The 14,132-nt window shown below is 39.0% G+C and overlaps 1 protein-coding gene across 2 annotated transcripts in view; it reads right to left on the reverse strand.

Annotated features, from left to right (window-relative positions):
* Positions 1 to 488: 488 nt before the first annotated feature.
* LOC129765172 (membrane-associated guanylate kinase, WW and PDZ domain-containing protein 1) overlaps positions 489 to 14,132 on the reverse strand; it is a 50,355-nt gene continuing 36,711 nt past the window's right edge. For both annotated transcript variants that reach the window (XM_055765097.1, XM_055765098.1), the window contains one exon: positions 489 to 12,818. In XM_055765097.1, coding sequence (XP_055621072.1) covers positions 12,264 to 12,818 — 555 coding nt within the window. In that variant the 3' untranslated portion in view covers positions 489 to 12,263. The remainder of the gene's footprint in view (positions 12,819 to 14,132) is intronic.

Here is a 14,132-nt window from a genome sequence, read left to right on the forward strand (position 1 = left end):
CTTGCAACTCCGCCTGCGAATGAAGGATCTCTATAGTAGCATGTCCGAAAAAGAACCTGAAACTGTTGAGAACCAGAGAGGTTCTAAAGTCCCTAATCACGTCACTCACCACAGCTAATCTTTGTTTTTACCTCCCCCACTAACAACTATCCATTCTCTGATAACCAGGCGACCCTACTGGCGACGAACATCATACTAATATTCCTTCCCTTCCACTGGTGGCTATAAGGGCATGGCCGGCGTCGTTATTTATTATTCAAAGTTCGATTCACCGTAACTTGCACAATGAGAATACTACTCCTAAGCGTCATTCGGTGTTGCCTTTGTGCAATTTTACTGGTTCAGGTCAATCACGCAGAGCAACTACGAAGTGTACAGTCTCCCTAAGCACAAGCTCAGACTAGAGAGGGTGTGTCGAACCTATTTTATGGTCTGTTATCATGAATTTCTCTATACATTATCCTCGTGTTGTATTTCCGAATTCTGGAGGTTTTCTTGTTCACATTTTATTATTGCTCTATTTGAGGGATTTATTCGCCATACAATGCAGTAACTAATATGCTCACTTTTTTGCTTGTATACTACACGCACGATCATAGAAAACAACAATGTAACTATCATGATACGTAACCTAATATATATTAAGCAGCTACTTACAGTAACATTTCTATTCGAATTGCTTTGTTGCTCCTCCCTTTTTGCTAGACATTTGTGTCCGTTAATTAGAATAAACGTTCACATCCAACGAGGGGAAACTCATCGTTGGATGTAGATTAAGTACAAGTGTTGGATGTAGGTTAAGTGTTGTAAATAAGTTCGAAAAAAATTCTGACTTTTCGTTACAGAGCGCGCTCACTCGCGGCTTGATTGTTTTTCTGTACGGCCTCGGCTAAAAGGGAAGAGATGGAGGTGTTACTAATGCACAGGCACACAATATAATTTACTTGGAGGCACTTTAAGAACATTGGTTTCCAAACTTCGGATTTTCCTAATGGTTGTTTTATCAGCTACCTACTGTTCATCTTACTCGCTACTAATGTGACTATGTAATACTTACTACCTTCTCAAAAGGATGCAACACTACAAGGAATAAACGGTTCCAAGTTACCCCATGGATAGTTTCGATAAGCTCTCATTGCCGACATAGGATAAACAAGGGGGTGGAACTATATAAACTATAAACATTTTCTACTACTTTAATATTTACAATCCAACCAATTCGATTGTAAACAAATATCGTCTCTAACAAGTGGCTTGTTTCGTGTATAAATATATGGTTAAGGCAAGATTTTTTTTCACGCGCACGATTGCTTGTTTCTGTTGTTCGGTTTAACGATGCACCGTTTATTGCGTTTGTTAACTTGGAGCAAAATCTACTAATTGTGTGCAGTGTTTGTTTTGTTTTAACATTGTGTTGATATGTGTTTCTTACTTTTTCACGCGTTCATTTGATTTTTATCATACATCATATTGAAATAATTTCAGTCCTTTGAATATGTTTGTTTTGTTTTGTTGTAAAGCGCTACATGTTAGTAAAATGTTGTTTTTCCTTCCTATTTGGATGTTTGTTTCCTTTGTTTTCTAGTTAAGGCGTATTTTTACATTCTTGTTTCTTCTAACGGTGGTGGTTGAAGGCAATTACTGTTGTGTTTCGCTCCGTGTTCTACTAGACATGATTCTTTTTCCGACGCGGCTCATATGCTAGCTGTTGTTTCACAAGTCTCTGGGTCCGTTTCTATTCAATGATGCGTATAATTTGCGGTACACTTGGGAGGGCGGTATCAACCCCTGGCACGCCCTCGCTTGTGTTTGTACTGTGTGTTGTTGTTTTTGCGATACATATTTTGTCATAACTGGATTACACGCATTTTCCCACAGCAAACTTGAATGGAGGCAAAGATAGTGCAGTGGAGCGCGCCACTACATATGATTATGAGGCGCGGATCGCGACTGTCTTCATTGTTGCAAGAAGTAGAGCTCGCACGTTTACCGTTTCATTCCCGCGAAAAAGAAAAAAATAACAATACGAAAAAAGTAGAAAATTAATGTCATAGCTAGCGGTAAATTGTGCAATGCAATGATAGAAGAATCGGATTATGCCTGCATGATCTGATTTATTCGAATGCAGTTGGTGATTCGGAAAATTCTACTACAGTGACACAAACTCGAATTCATACCCCACAATGCAGATCTTTTTTCACTATTTTTGATCGTCGAAAACAAACTTTCGAAACATTCTATTTAGATGATGATTTATACATCATTTTAAAACTTAAACCTTCAGCTTTTGGAATATGTTACTAGCATATTGTTATTTTGGTGTGTGTAGATGTAGTGGACAAAAATATCGGGACGACATAAGAAATCGATTTTCTTTCGTATTTTTCAAAAATTCATAAATTCATGCCAACATAGTCAGTTGCTAAATCCATTAAACCTTATCAACCAGCTTTCTTTTGATCCCTATAACGTTTCTGTAGGATTTCTCTTCACAGATATTTTTATTTGGATGAAAATAACCCCTTGAGTTTTTCTGGGTAAGGAGTGCATGTATATGTGGGAATGCGTATGTCTACTAGGATTGGGTGATCTTTAGAAAAAGATCTATTCCATAAACCACCCTTTTAAGGGCATCTAATTTAAGTTTTACGGAAGATATTTATAAAAATCTACGAAAATTAGTTGGAAACAGAGGAAGTTACTGAGATGCATGTATTTGCATCTCTTTCGCGCCATGCACTGTAAGAGTTCTTCTCGTTGAGAAAGTTTGTGAGTTGTGTGTTTATGAATTTAGGGTTGAACATCGAATAAATAATCAACATTTCTATTCAAACATCAAAGGCATTTTAGTTGGCATATTTTAAGCATGAAAGTTACAAAAAAAAAACTGAAGGTCCAGAAAAATTGTATTTTTCAGGGCATTCATCTTGTACTGTCAGCTTACTGAATATGTTGGTGTAAATATAACTTGTGACCAATTTTTTTGTAATGATCAAACTTACAGAATTGCTTCTCCTAAATTTACGTCCACTAATTTGACAAAGTTGAAAAAAAAACCCAAAGTTTATGGAATTTATCAGGTGATTTTAAGTGAGATATATTTTCGCTGGAAAATAAATTTCAGAAAAATATAGACTATCAAAAAATTAGAAAGATCGAAAAGAAAAGATTGACTTTCTCGATTTTTTGGAGTACAAGGGATCGATCCAAAAAATCGGAAAATTGACAGGAAAAGATCGATCTTCTAAATATCGATCCAAGATCGCCCAATCCTAATGTATACGTGTGAGTGTCAACACTCCTTGCAATCCTTGTACCTACAAAGCATGAAAACGAATTGTTCATTATGAGAGTACGCAAATCATTTTGATATTCCGGGTCGATACGCCATGAAGTGCTATTCAATTTACTCAAAACTTCGATCGATCGGCTAGGAAGAACGGCTGAACGTATCAATATGAAACTGAAGCGGTACCACTGAAGCACCTCTCGACTGTAATGGCAGCTTGCCAAATATGGCCAAAATTTCATCGGATCTTTGTGAGTCTTAATAAACGGAAGAAGTTTCTGAAGGCACTCTTCTCCAGACGTTTTTGAGTTCATTGTCGTGCTTGTGCCGAGAACTTTGGTTTTATGTTCACAGCTGCAAATCCTATGCCAAATCAAGAACTTTCTGGCAAATTTATCAACGAAGCGAGCCTCAATTTGCGGGAGCCCCGGATTTGCTTAAAATTTTCTGAGAACCTTCAACCTCAGCTTCTGATGGTAAGTTCTATTGCGACGCGTCTTCATGGAGCAGAAGCAGATATACGTTCACGGAAACGTTCCAGCACATCATACACGGACGATTCAGTCACTTTCAGCGATTTCGGAATTTCAGTACCTGACCACGCCGGCACACCTTTTTTAAAACAAAACGGACCAACGTAAAATTGTGTAAAGATACGTAAAACAATTACTTAAACAATTTGTTGTTAAAAGATTTAAGATACGCCTACTACGACCACTGCTATCGAATGAACAGTGATTCCGGATTCTTAATGTTCCAAGCAGGGTCCGACATTTAGGAATGCGAAACACGAGAATCGACTACCCTCTTAGTCGGTTCGTCTAGGACTACTTGAATTGATTAGAAATGATTCGAAGAGAGTTAAGAGCGAGGGCGACTGATGAACTATTCTAGCAAATGGTTAATCTAATTGGCGTAACTTGAATATATATCTTCCTCTTCATACAACCTGACTTCAATCCATCACCATTTCCCCATGAACCTCGTTGCCCGCGTACACAATCTTATTTTAACGTCCATATAAAGTGAAACGGAAAATTGATTACCAATGTAAAAATAATTGTAATAAAAATAACCATTAATGGACGGCTCCATTGCTTACTCACCGTGAACTCAAACATCGATACATGCACTATATAAATAGAATACCAAGTATATTACTCTCTGCTATTTTGATATAGTGGTAGGCAGTCTTCCATGTTTCACAAAAAACACTGCGTCCGGAATAAACATGTCCACGCTGTTGTTCACAGTTTTGTGTTTGAGTACAAACATGATTTTTTCGTACCTATGTTAGAAAATGTGAAATGTTTGTATTCGTGGTATGTTTGGACATACGATGTTTAATCCCAATGTTTCACATGATGTTCGAACATGGTGTACAGTTTCTCTTGCATTTTCACCCCAAGCACCGGCAGTGCGTAGAGTAGAAGAAGCGAATCGGACACCACACCACCACCACTCAACGCGTGGTGTGTTGGTATGTTGACATGGAAAAAATGCTTTCAATTCATGACAATGGGTGCTTCATCAAAAATATTGGGCAAATAAAATAAACCTCTTTTTCGGTTCTGAACAAAATAAACATCGATTGATATGACAGTTTTTCACATTTGATATCATTATTTAGTGCACGCATCAATTTATATATTGAATTCATGAAACATTCGCTATTATTAGCTATTTGAACAAGTACTAAAATTGAATTATTCAGCAGTGACATGTTAGGCGTGATGCTAACCACTCGACCACGGGAGCAACAATTTTGGCTGGATATTTGAATACAAATGGCCAATACTGCTTGTTCGCGACGATCGCGACCCGAGCTATAAAACGAGCGGAGAAGAGGAGAAGAAAGGATGATGCAATCGCATGCACACATAGCATATGTAGTGCAGTGTAAGTGTAGCTTTTAGTTTTTTCCTTCATTCAGTTTGTGATAACATCGAGAAATTAATGGTGTGTTTTAGCCGCTGAAATTTCTCTGCTGGTTCTGCTGTGTGCCGCTAAAGGTTGCATCTAAAACTAATTTTTGGGTATTTATTTTTTTGGTCAGCATTTGTACGACGTCGCCCGCTATGCAGTCGGCTCCCCAGACTTTAATTGCCAACATGCACGCAAAAAAAAAATAGAAAGCTTCTTTCTATTCAGAGAATATTTTCTTTGAACGAAACCAAGGATTATTTAATCAGACTTGCAAATGTGCATGAACGATCTATAAACTTTTACTTAGTCGCGGCAATACATACACACACTCTTTACAGATACGCGGGCCGAAGGTTGTGCAGTCCACTGATGATTCAACAAGAGCCAAAGGTTGTACCGCTCATGACAACTCTACACTAGCTGATGATTGCGCCGGCTAGTGATCATTCTATCCTGGATTCCTCGAGTCGAAAAAGACGCACCACGCTAGATATGGGGTGCAGACTAGGGGGGCGTTGCTGATTAACGGTCAGCTGCATCCCAATAGGAAGTATCCCATGTCGGGCACACGTACGGAGCACTGAAGACTGCAACATCCCAATTATGAGAACACTTGTAATACTAACCTCGAGCCAACCGCGAGTAATCGGTTACATATTACTAACATAGTTGTAAGCAAACATTGTCAAAATATTGAACTCCCGGCCCCGTTAGGCTGACGCTATATGAGCCTTAATAAAAATATATTTTGGTGCATGAACTTATAGCCTCTTAGTTCGTCCAATTTTTGAAATGCGAACTAAATTTCAAGTTCGTTTCTGTGAAAAAGTATTCTACGAAGAAATGTTTTGGGATGAATAATTACTTTCCGTGTATGAAAAGAAACGAAACGAAAGCAATGAATACTGCGACATCGGGTGATATGTTTGTACATGATGTTCTTGAATTATAAACATCGTGTTTGTTTTCACATGTCTATGTTTGTGTATCATTGTTCGTGTTGGGGATAGACACTCAACACTAGCGAGAATCATGTTCGAATTCAAACAAAAACATGGAATTTTCACATCGCGTGGACATGTGTAAGTGTTTTTCGGAAGACTGGTGGTAGGCAAAGAAAAAAAGTAAAATGGTCTGAGCCCAATGAGGCACATATGAGGATGAGCAGTATGCCTACTGCTATATTTGTATATTTGGATTGGTAAAAAAAAATATGGTGTCGTCATTATTTGCATTTAATATGGAATGTAAATGGAGAAACAAAACAATGTTTAAATAACGCTCGGTTTCATGATGTCATGAGCCAATTGAAAATGAAATCTTGTAACTGATTGCTTTTTAATAAATGATATTTGTATTATGACTTATTTCCATCATTTAAAAGGTAAAAAGGTCCAGAGTCGTGTTCTTAGTTCTCAGGAATAGCAGAATTTTGAATGAAATGCTGCTTGATTGTAAACTATTTTCTCGGATCGCATACACCGATACTGTGAGCCTTACAAATATTGTCAAATTATCGCGAAAATGATGAAAATCTCTTTGTTTCTATGATAGTGAAAAAGACACACAAAAATATAATTTTTATTCATCTTCTCCGACATGATTCCACAAATATAAACTGCACACTACCGCATTATACTTCAGCGGGAATTCCAAAAGATTATCTGTTTTTAATTGATAAGAAACATACTAAAAATAACGTTTTTGCATGGATGTAGAAGGCAATTGAATGTAAACACAAATATGAACGTCACATATCGAGAAGTAGCTATGGCAGCGCGTACTATCACGCACACTACGCTCGCAAATTCTACCATCTGCTCCACCTATACTTCTTACTCATGGGTCTGAGCCTAGAGGCATGGATGGAAACTTGACGTAGGACTTTGAGAACAAATGCGAATTGAGTTCTTTCATTGCAAAATTTTTGATAATACCAACGTACTCATATTTATGATAGAGACTTGCATTGCATGATATGATTAGACAACAACCTTTCTAATAAAATATCTGCCAACGCTTAACTCTATGAAACAGCCTCTCATCGAAACTTTAGGTATAATGAGGTGTCGCCATCTTCAAGTCATCCCCTCTTCTTTGATTCTGATAAGTGTTGCTATCAGTGAAGAAAATAATCAATTGATTTATTTGAATTCGAACGAGCAATCACCATCAGTCATGCTGGACAACATGAGCTGCTTTGACGGATGGGCATGTTTCATTCATACGGATCTCTTCTCACTCTATCCTTCCCATTCGATTGAATAACCGCACCTTCATTCAAGCCGCTCGTCATGCTGTTATTTGAGATTTACGTTTGTCTCTATCAATTGAACTAGTGATCGAGTCTCAATTGACACCCGAGGATGCTATGGCTTGTTTGAAACGAGAAACAGAGGAACAGCTGGCGAGAATGGTTTTTCTAATTTCTCTCATTCTTACGCTTCTCGAATTAATATGAGAGTGTAATACCAGGGACAGACATACAGCTGTACTTGCGCTGTAAGGGTATAGCGTTGTACAGGTACTATCGTACCATGACAGACATACTTTGGTTGTACATTGTACCGTATGTCAAACTGACAATCAGAAATTTTTCCAATTTTCACCACATATTTCAATGAAAAAGGTTTTTATTTAGTGTCTCAACTATCAAACACAACAAACAAGTTTCCAATCTGAGTTATTAACTCAAGAGAAAGTCAATGAAAAGAATATTTACCAAGTGTTTTGATTCAGTTTGTTCATGCTACCCACCACTAACCATTTGTGGCGCTGCGCACAGTACAACTGTAGCCATGTACAGCGGTAAAATAGGTCGGTACAGGTACAGCGATTGTACCGAGTTGCTTGCATGGTTCTAGCGCTGTACATGGTGACAGACATACAATTTTCGAAGTACAACGGTAGTACAGCTGTATGTCTGTCATAAGTATAACGCTAACACATGCGTAAGGGGGCATTATGGCGGGTTTACATTAGGGAGATCTATAGCTATAGATGGATTTATTCACGTGAAAATAGGTGTAAACCGGTGAGAATAAATAGGATACACTTATTCGAGGTATACATAACTTGAATAAATTCAGCATATGTAAACGCTTGTGAATTTTTCACTGGTGAGAAATCACTAAAGTTGGATGCAGTTCTACTTCAGGTGAATAAATTCATTGAAAATATGAATATATTCATTATAGAAGTTCACGCTAGTGTAAACGGTTGATGTGATTTCTATAAATCTCATCATATTTCTTCACATGAATATACCCTTAGAAAAAACTCTCCCATAGCCTGCTTTGTGAATTAGGGTGGCAGCGAAAATGGTCATGTCAAATTTAAAAAATCGATCATGCACATTTTGTTTATTGGCACAAAAAAATGACCTGTGCAAAGTTTCAGCTCGATCGGACATGATTTAGGGGTGCCTCAAAGCGCTCAAAGTTTTAATTTTTTTTATCCTTAACAATCTTCCAAGAGGGGAGTAAGGGAAATTTGGCAATTCGAAATTTAGTTTTCAATGCCAAATGTCTTAAAAATGCATAAAACGTCGAGGTCTGGTGTTATCTTGAAAAAAAAATTTTGACCGTACATCGACTTTTTGGGACTTTGGCCTGAGTGGCCAAAACATCAAAATTTTGAGTGCTTTGAGACACCCCTCAAGCATGTCTGATCGAGCTGAAACTTTGCACAGGTTATTTTTTTTGTGCCAATAAACAAAATGTACATGGTCGGTTTTTGAAATTCGATTATGAATTTTTTTTACATACATCCATTGCCTTGCCTATGACAGTGAATAAACCGAAATCATGCTTCAATACCGAAAGCCGAGGTTGTGAAAATGAATTATTTGTTTTCGTTCGACTCAATACATTAGCCCCATTCAAATGAGAAGAAATAGCATTCTCTTGACAATGAACCCTTTCGGATCTCAGTTGACGAGGTTGACGAATTTGATGACGAATGGTATTATTTGTCATTTTCGTCGATTTCTTTGAGATTGTTGCGATTGAATTTTCACTGCACTGGTTGCTATCGGCAAATGTAGAATAATTCTTAATATGCAATAACTCACCTTGTCCGTCACGAAAAAAAGTGAAAACGGATAACAAAACCAGACCATGAAGTAGAGTAAAGCAGTTAATTTTGATGAACGGCATCGGTTATTTGGTCTTTCGATCAGTGGTATCAATACCGACATCAAGAACAACATAGAATGTTAGCTGAAACCAGGAAACACAGGCATTTTCACAGCTATCCATGTCCTGGCATTGATATCTTTAGATTGGTTAGGACATTTTCTAATTTGTGTGGATTTTTTTTAATTACTAGGGAAAGAAAAGGCGCTTCTTCGTAAAAACTTGCAAATTGTATTTAAAAATATTATTAAAATATATTTTTCTCACCAGACAAATACTGTGTGTAATAATTTGATTCGCACAACTTTTCAAATTTTATGTTCGGAATCACTCTAGTTTTCATCGAAGATCATGTCTGATAATAACCCTATCAGAGAAGTAATCCCGTAACGACGTTTTTAAATACTCACTAACAACCCGGTAATGCTTATCACGATAAAACGTACCCGCAATTGGCCAAACAATGGATTGAGAGCAACGAAAATTTTTCTTTTGATCTGATTATCAAAAGATTATTTGTTTACCGTATTAATTACCACAGCTTCTACTGGTTTTGTTCTGATAAACTGAAAGTATCTAAAGAGTACACATGAATTGGAAAAACTGCTTGAACTGCATTCCACATGTATTCAGTTCAGCAACTAATTTCCTATCCAATGGTATTTAGTACAACATATATCGCATATATCGATTTTGTGTAATGTGCATTTGAAATCTCTTATTTTTTCGTCACACTTTTCGTAGAGTGACCCTCCTATATAGAAATCAAAGACGTAGTCCTACGTCAAAAGCAAAAAAATGTCAACAAGACAGTTGAAATTACAGTTACGCGGGGGATACGTACCTCGTAAAAACCGCGTTAATTCCAAAATCTGAGTAGAAAACCGCGTTAATTGGAAAATCCGCGCAAAAAACAAGGTAACCTAAAATCTACGTAAGCATCGGTATAGAGTGTGGCTCTGATTACCGTCATATGCTCTAGGGAGCAAGAAGAAGAAATGTGAGCTGAGAGAGAGAGAGATGTGATATTGCTCAGGTTAGCGCGTTTATTGGAAAATCTGCGTAAAAAAACCTCGTAAAAACTGGGTGTACAGCTTTTTTGTATTGGAGAGTGTGTGTATAATTTATTTACGTTGATACATGCATACATGATACATGAGAGCGTGAAACGAATTAAGTCTGGGGGAGTCACTTCGATTTGCCATGAAGTCCATTTGAAGCATTTGAAAGTGAACAATGGAATGAGACGGTACTTCGTTAGAACAGTTAGCAAGGAGAGAGCCCGAATGAATGTTGATTCATGTTGACGGAGACTTGCTTGAAGAAGCAAAAACTCATTTCCAATTGAATGCGAAGACCGATGGCTTCATAGTACCCTGAATATCCTCAGTTGCTATACCTTGCAACTCAAAGTATGGGCAATCATAAATGTATAGAATGACTGCAACACTCGCGCGAAACCTTTTTCAATGTTCGCACCAAAATATGTGGACCAATTCAATATCATCGGGAGAACATTTGCGATGTGAGACCGATTCAAATTCCGAACTAAACTCGAATGGACAGAACTAATTTTGAAAGAGTCACTCTTGATAGGAACGAGGTACACAACAGCGGCGAATTCGAGGTCTCCGTGAATTTGTCTACCTAGGTTTGATGTTACAAAAGACAACTCCGATTCTGTATTGAACGTTAAGGATCAAGTTAAGTACAGGGGAACGAAGTATAGAGTAGCTAACTAAAGAAGCTTTACAGCGAACCCAATATTCAGGAAGTTGTCTTCAAAGTTAGTGTCCGCATCAAAATGTAGTGAAAACAAGAAGAAAGGGCAGTTTATGAACCTGAACCTGGAGGAGCGTGGATTGAAAGTAGCCATGGGTTCGGATTCGGGTAAATAAAAAATAGGTATCATCACATTGACAAGTGAGAAATGACCGAATCGATCGATCTTTAGGATCACTTGAACTTGAATTTTGCTCTATGAAATACGATTATTCGAATGTTTTGCTCCACATCGTTCCCTATCATTCCCGTCAGTCTACAAGTTCGAGATGCACGGTATGCCAATATATCTTCACGTATTATATGATAGATTAATCTGAGACCTATCGAAAAAGTCAACAACACATGTTTGATCCAAAGCATCAAAATCTCCAGCTATCAGTTTACACAATTTCAGAATTGGTTCAGACGAAAACAACACAACACGTATCACACGAGCGTTCCGTAACACTTTTGTACACAACACACAACATTGGCAAAATCAGCACCTGGTGGTCGTAATACATGCCAACCGATAAAACTAAATATATGTTGCAACTAGCTTGCGCGTAGTACGAATTGCCACCGTTTTTTCCTCCACTTAATCGCTTTTTCGCTTCTTCGTATAAATACATATATCCTCTCTCTCTTTACCTTTTCCCCGCGGCGGTTGCGAACTTTTTGATGCTTATCATCATCTTTTACTACCCAGGTCTACTTATGTGTTTAAATCGCTGCATACGACGACTTCATCTACAAATAGAGAAGTTGCATGTTTCCCGAGTGCTAATTAAAACAGGTTTTGCAACATATGCACATACAAACATACAAACGCACACACATACACATTCACATATTTGTCTTAAATGAACTTGTTATATCCGATTACTATTGAGCTTCTGGTTTCCCACAGTTATTTCATCACTTTCTTCTGAGCTTTTCGTTAACTTGCGCGCTGGTAATAAACGCTCAACTTGTATAAAAAAAACCTACACACTCTGAACGACCTTAAGATTAGTTAAAAATGCTTTGGTTCCAACGGAAAAAAGGAACGAGTGCGTTTCTGTGTTCCGACCCACTCACTCTTCCTCCTCTTCCTCCTCGATCGACATCGACGAGCGGCCACTTTGCAGCAGCACTTTGGTCCTCAATCAGGAAATAATCGTCGGGTAGCGATTCATGATTGGGCCATTGCTGCCGCTGCCACTGCTACTCACGTACAGCTCGTTGCCGCTGCCATTGGACGCACTGGACGCAGCCACCGCTGCCGTCGTTAGGCTCCCACCGGGGGTCTGTATCAGCGGTGGACCTGCACCGTCCGGCCGGGGACAGCCTATCGTGAGCTGAACCTGCAGGCCGGACTCCTTGATCAGATTCACTACGTCACCGTGGCTCATGCCGGTGATGTCGATCGCGTTTACCGCCACTATCCGGTCGCCAATTTTAAGCTCACTGCATCGTTCCGCCGGGCTGCCCGGTATGAGATCGCCGATGGAGGACCCATGGAACTGGCCCGACGAAGATATTATCACAAATCCGAAGCCCTCGTTCTCGTTACGGGACACCAGCACATTGTACGGATAACGTGGATTCGGAGGGGGCGGTGGGGCTTTGTTCATTTTCCTTCGCCGCAGTATCATGGTGACGTGGCCCCGCAAACCGGCCTCGCCCATCAGCTGTACCACCCGGTGGTGGGATGCGTTTTCCTGGAATGAAGGGAGGGAGTTTGTTAGTGTGATAATAATTTGAACACTTAGGTGAAGCTTCAAACGACTTAATAGTATTGGGTACTTTTTTAATCATCTGTTGTACAAGCAATTCATCTTTTATAGTGTAACCCTATCCGTTCTATTTTGGTACTGTTCATTTTCGACATTATGCGAACCAGTACAGAACCAAAATCGAATCGTACAATTTTCTAATCCAATGTTTTTCTCGGTTCTGTACGCAAAGGACCATGGGTTGGTTCAAAAGTAGATTAAGTTGATAGGTTGCAATGCTGAAACGGTTCGATTCTCGGGACGTTAAATTGTTAAGCTTGATGTCAAAACTAAACAAGTAGTGTTTGGTTTGTTTGGGACAGAATCTGAACACCCCCAAAATACACAGCTTCAGAAATACACCAACAATGAGTGAAATATTTTGCAGAGTGGTGGACGTTTGCTTGTGCTTTTTGAAAATATAACAATTATTTATATTGCAAGCGTGCGGAATTCAATTGCAAACAAATCCTAATTTAGGTAAATTCATGCATTATAGTAGTGGCTATCGCAACAAATAGTTATCAACATTTTGCCTAATCATCAAACAGTATGCCACATAATGTGTGCTGAGCTGATGACATGAAGGGGGTGACCGGAATAAATCGCCACAGTAAACAACTGCAACAGAAACAACCGCTTAGAAAAAGTGTAGTAGGCTAGAAATATTTGGCGCGGGAAAAACATCATGTGCCTCACATTTCTATTATAAATTTATTCTCTTGTTCTCGTTTTTCGAAATTTATTCTGAGGACAATGTAATGGGGACGAAGTCCCCATTTGGCGAGGATAAGGAATCGAGGCGGCCCATGCCGCCAAGATGACGCAATCCGAGTCCACCGCCGACCCGCCGTCGGAAGCGGCGGTGTCTCGCACGCAAACCTGGGATCCACTGATTGCCCGGTTAGTTTGAAACATAGGATACGATCCTTTAGCAATGTCCGACCGAGCTCTAGCGAGCGTCGGACGGTATACGTCTGCCCGGGGCGTTACGTTTGCCTGGGGCGATACGTTTGCCCGGTTAATTCTTGTTTTGAAATACAATACCGCGCCACAATATTTATAGCCTACTACACATTTTATAAGCGGTGGTTTCTGTTGCAGTCGTTTTCTGTGGCGATTTATTCCGGGAACCCATGAAGGGATATCTTCCAATGCAGTCTTGAATAACCGAGCCAAAGCGTTGCATTTGTACCCGCTTTTGTAGACCGTGTTAGCAAAACGACTTCTGGAGTGTAAAAGAACGTCTGAACTTTGCCT

Source organism: Toxorhynchites rutilus, chromosome 2 (assembly GCF_029784135.1).
Source record: "Toxorhynchites rutilus septentrionalis strain SRP chromosome 2, ASM2978413v1, whole genome shotgun sequence".
Taxonomy (NCBI): domain Eukaryota; kingdom Metazoa; phylum Arthropoda; class Insecta; order Diptera; family Culicidae; genus Toxorhynchites; species Toxorhynchites rutilus.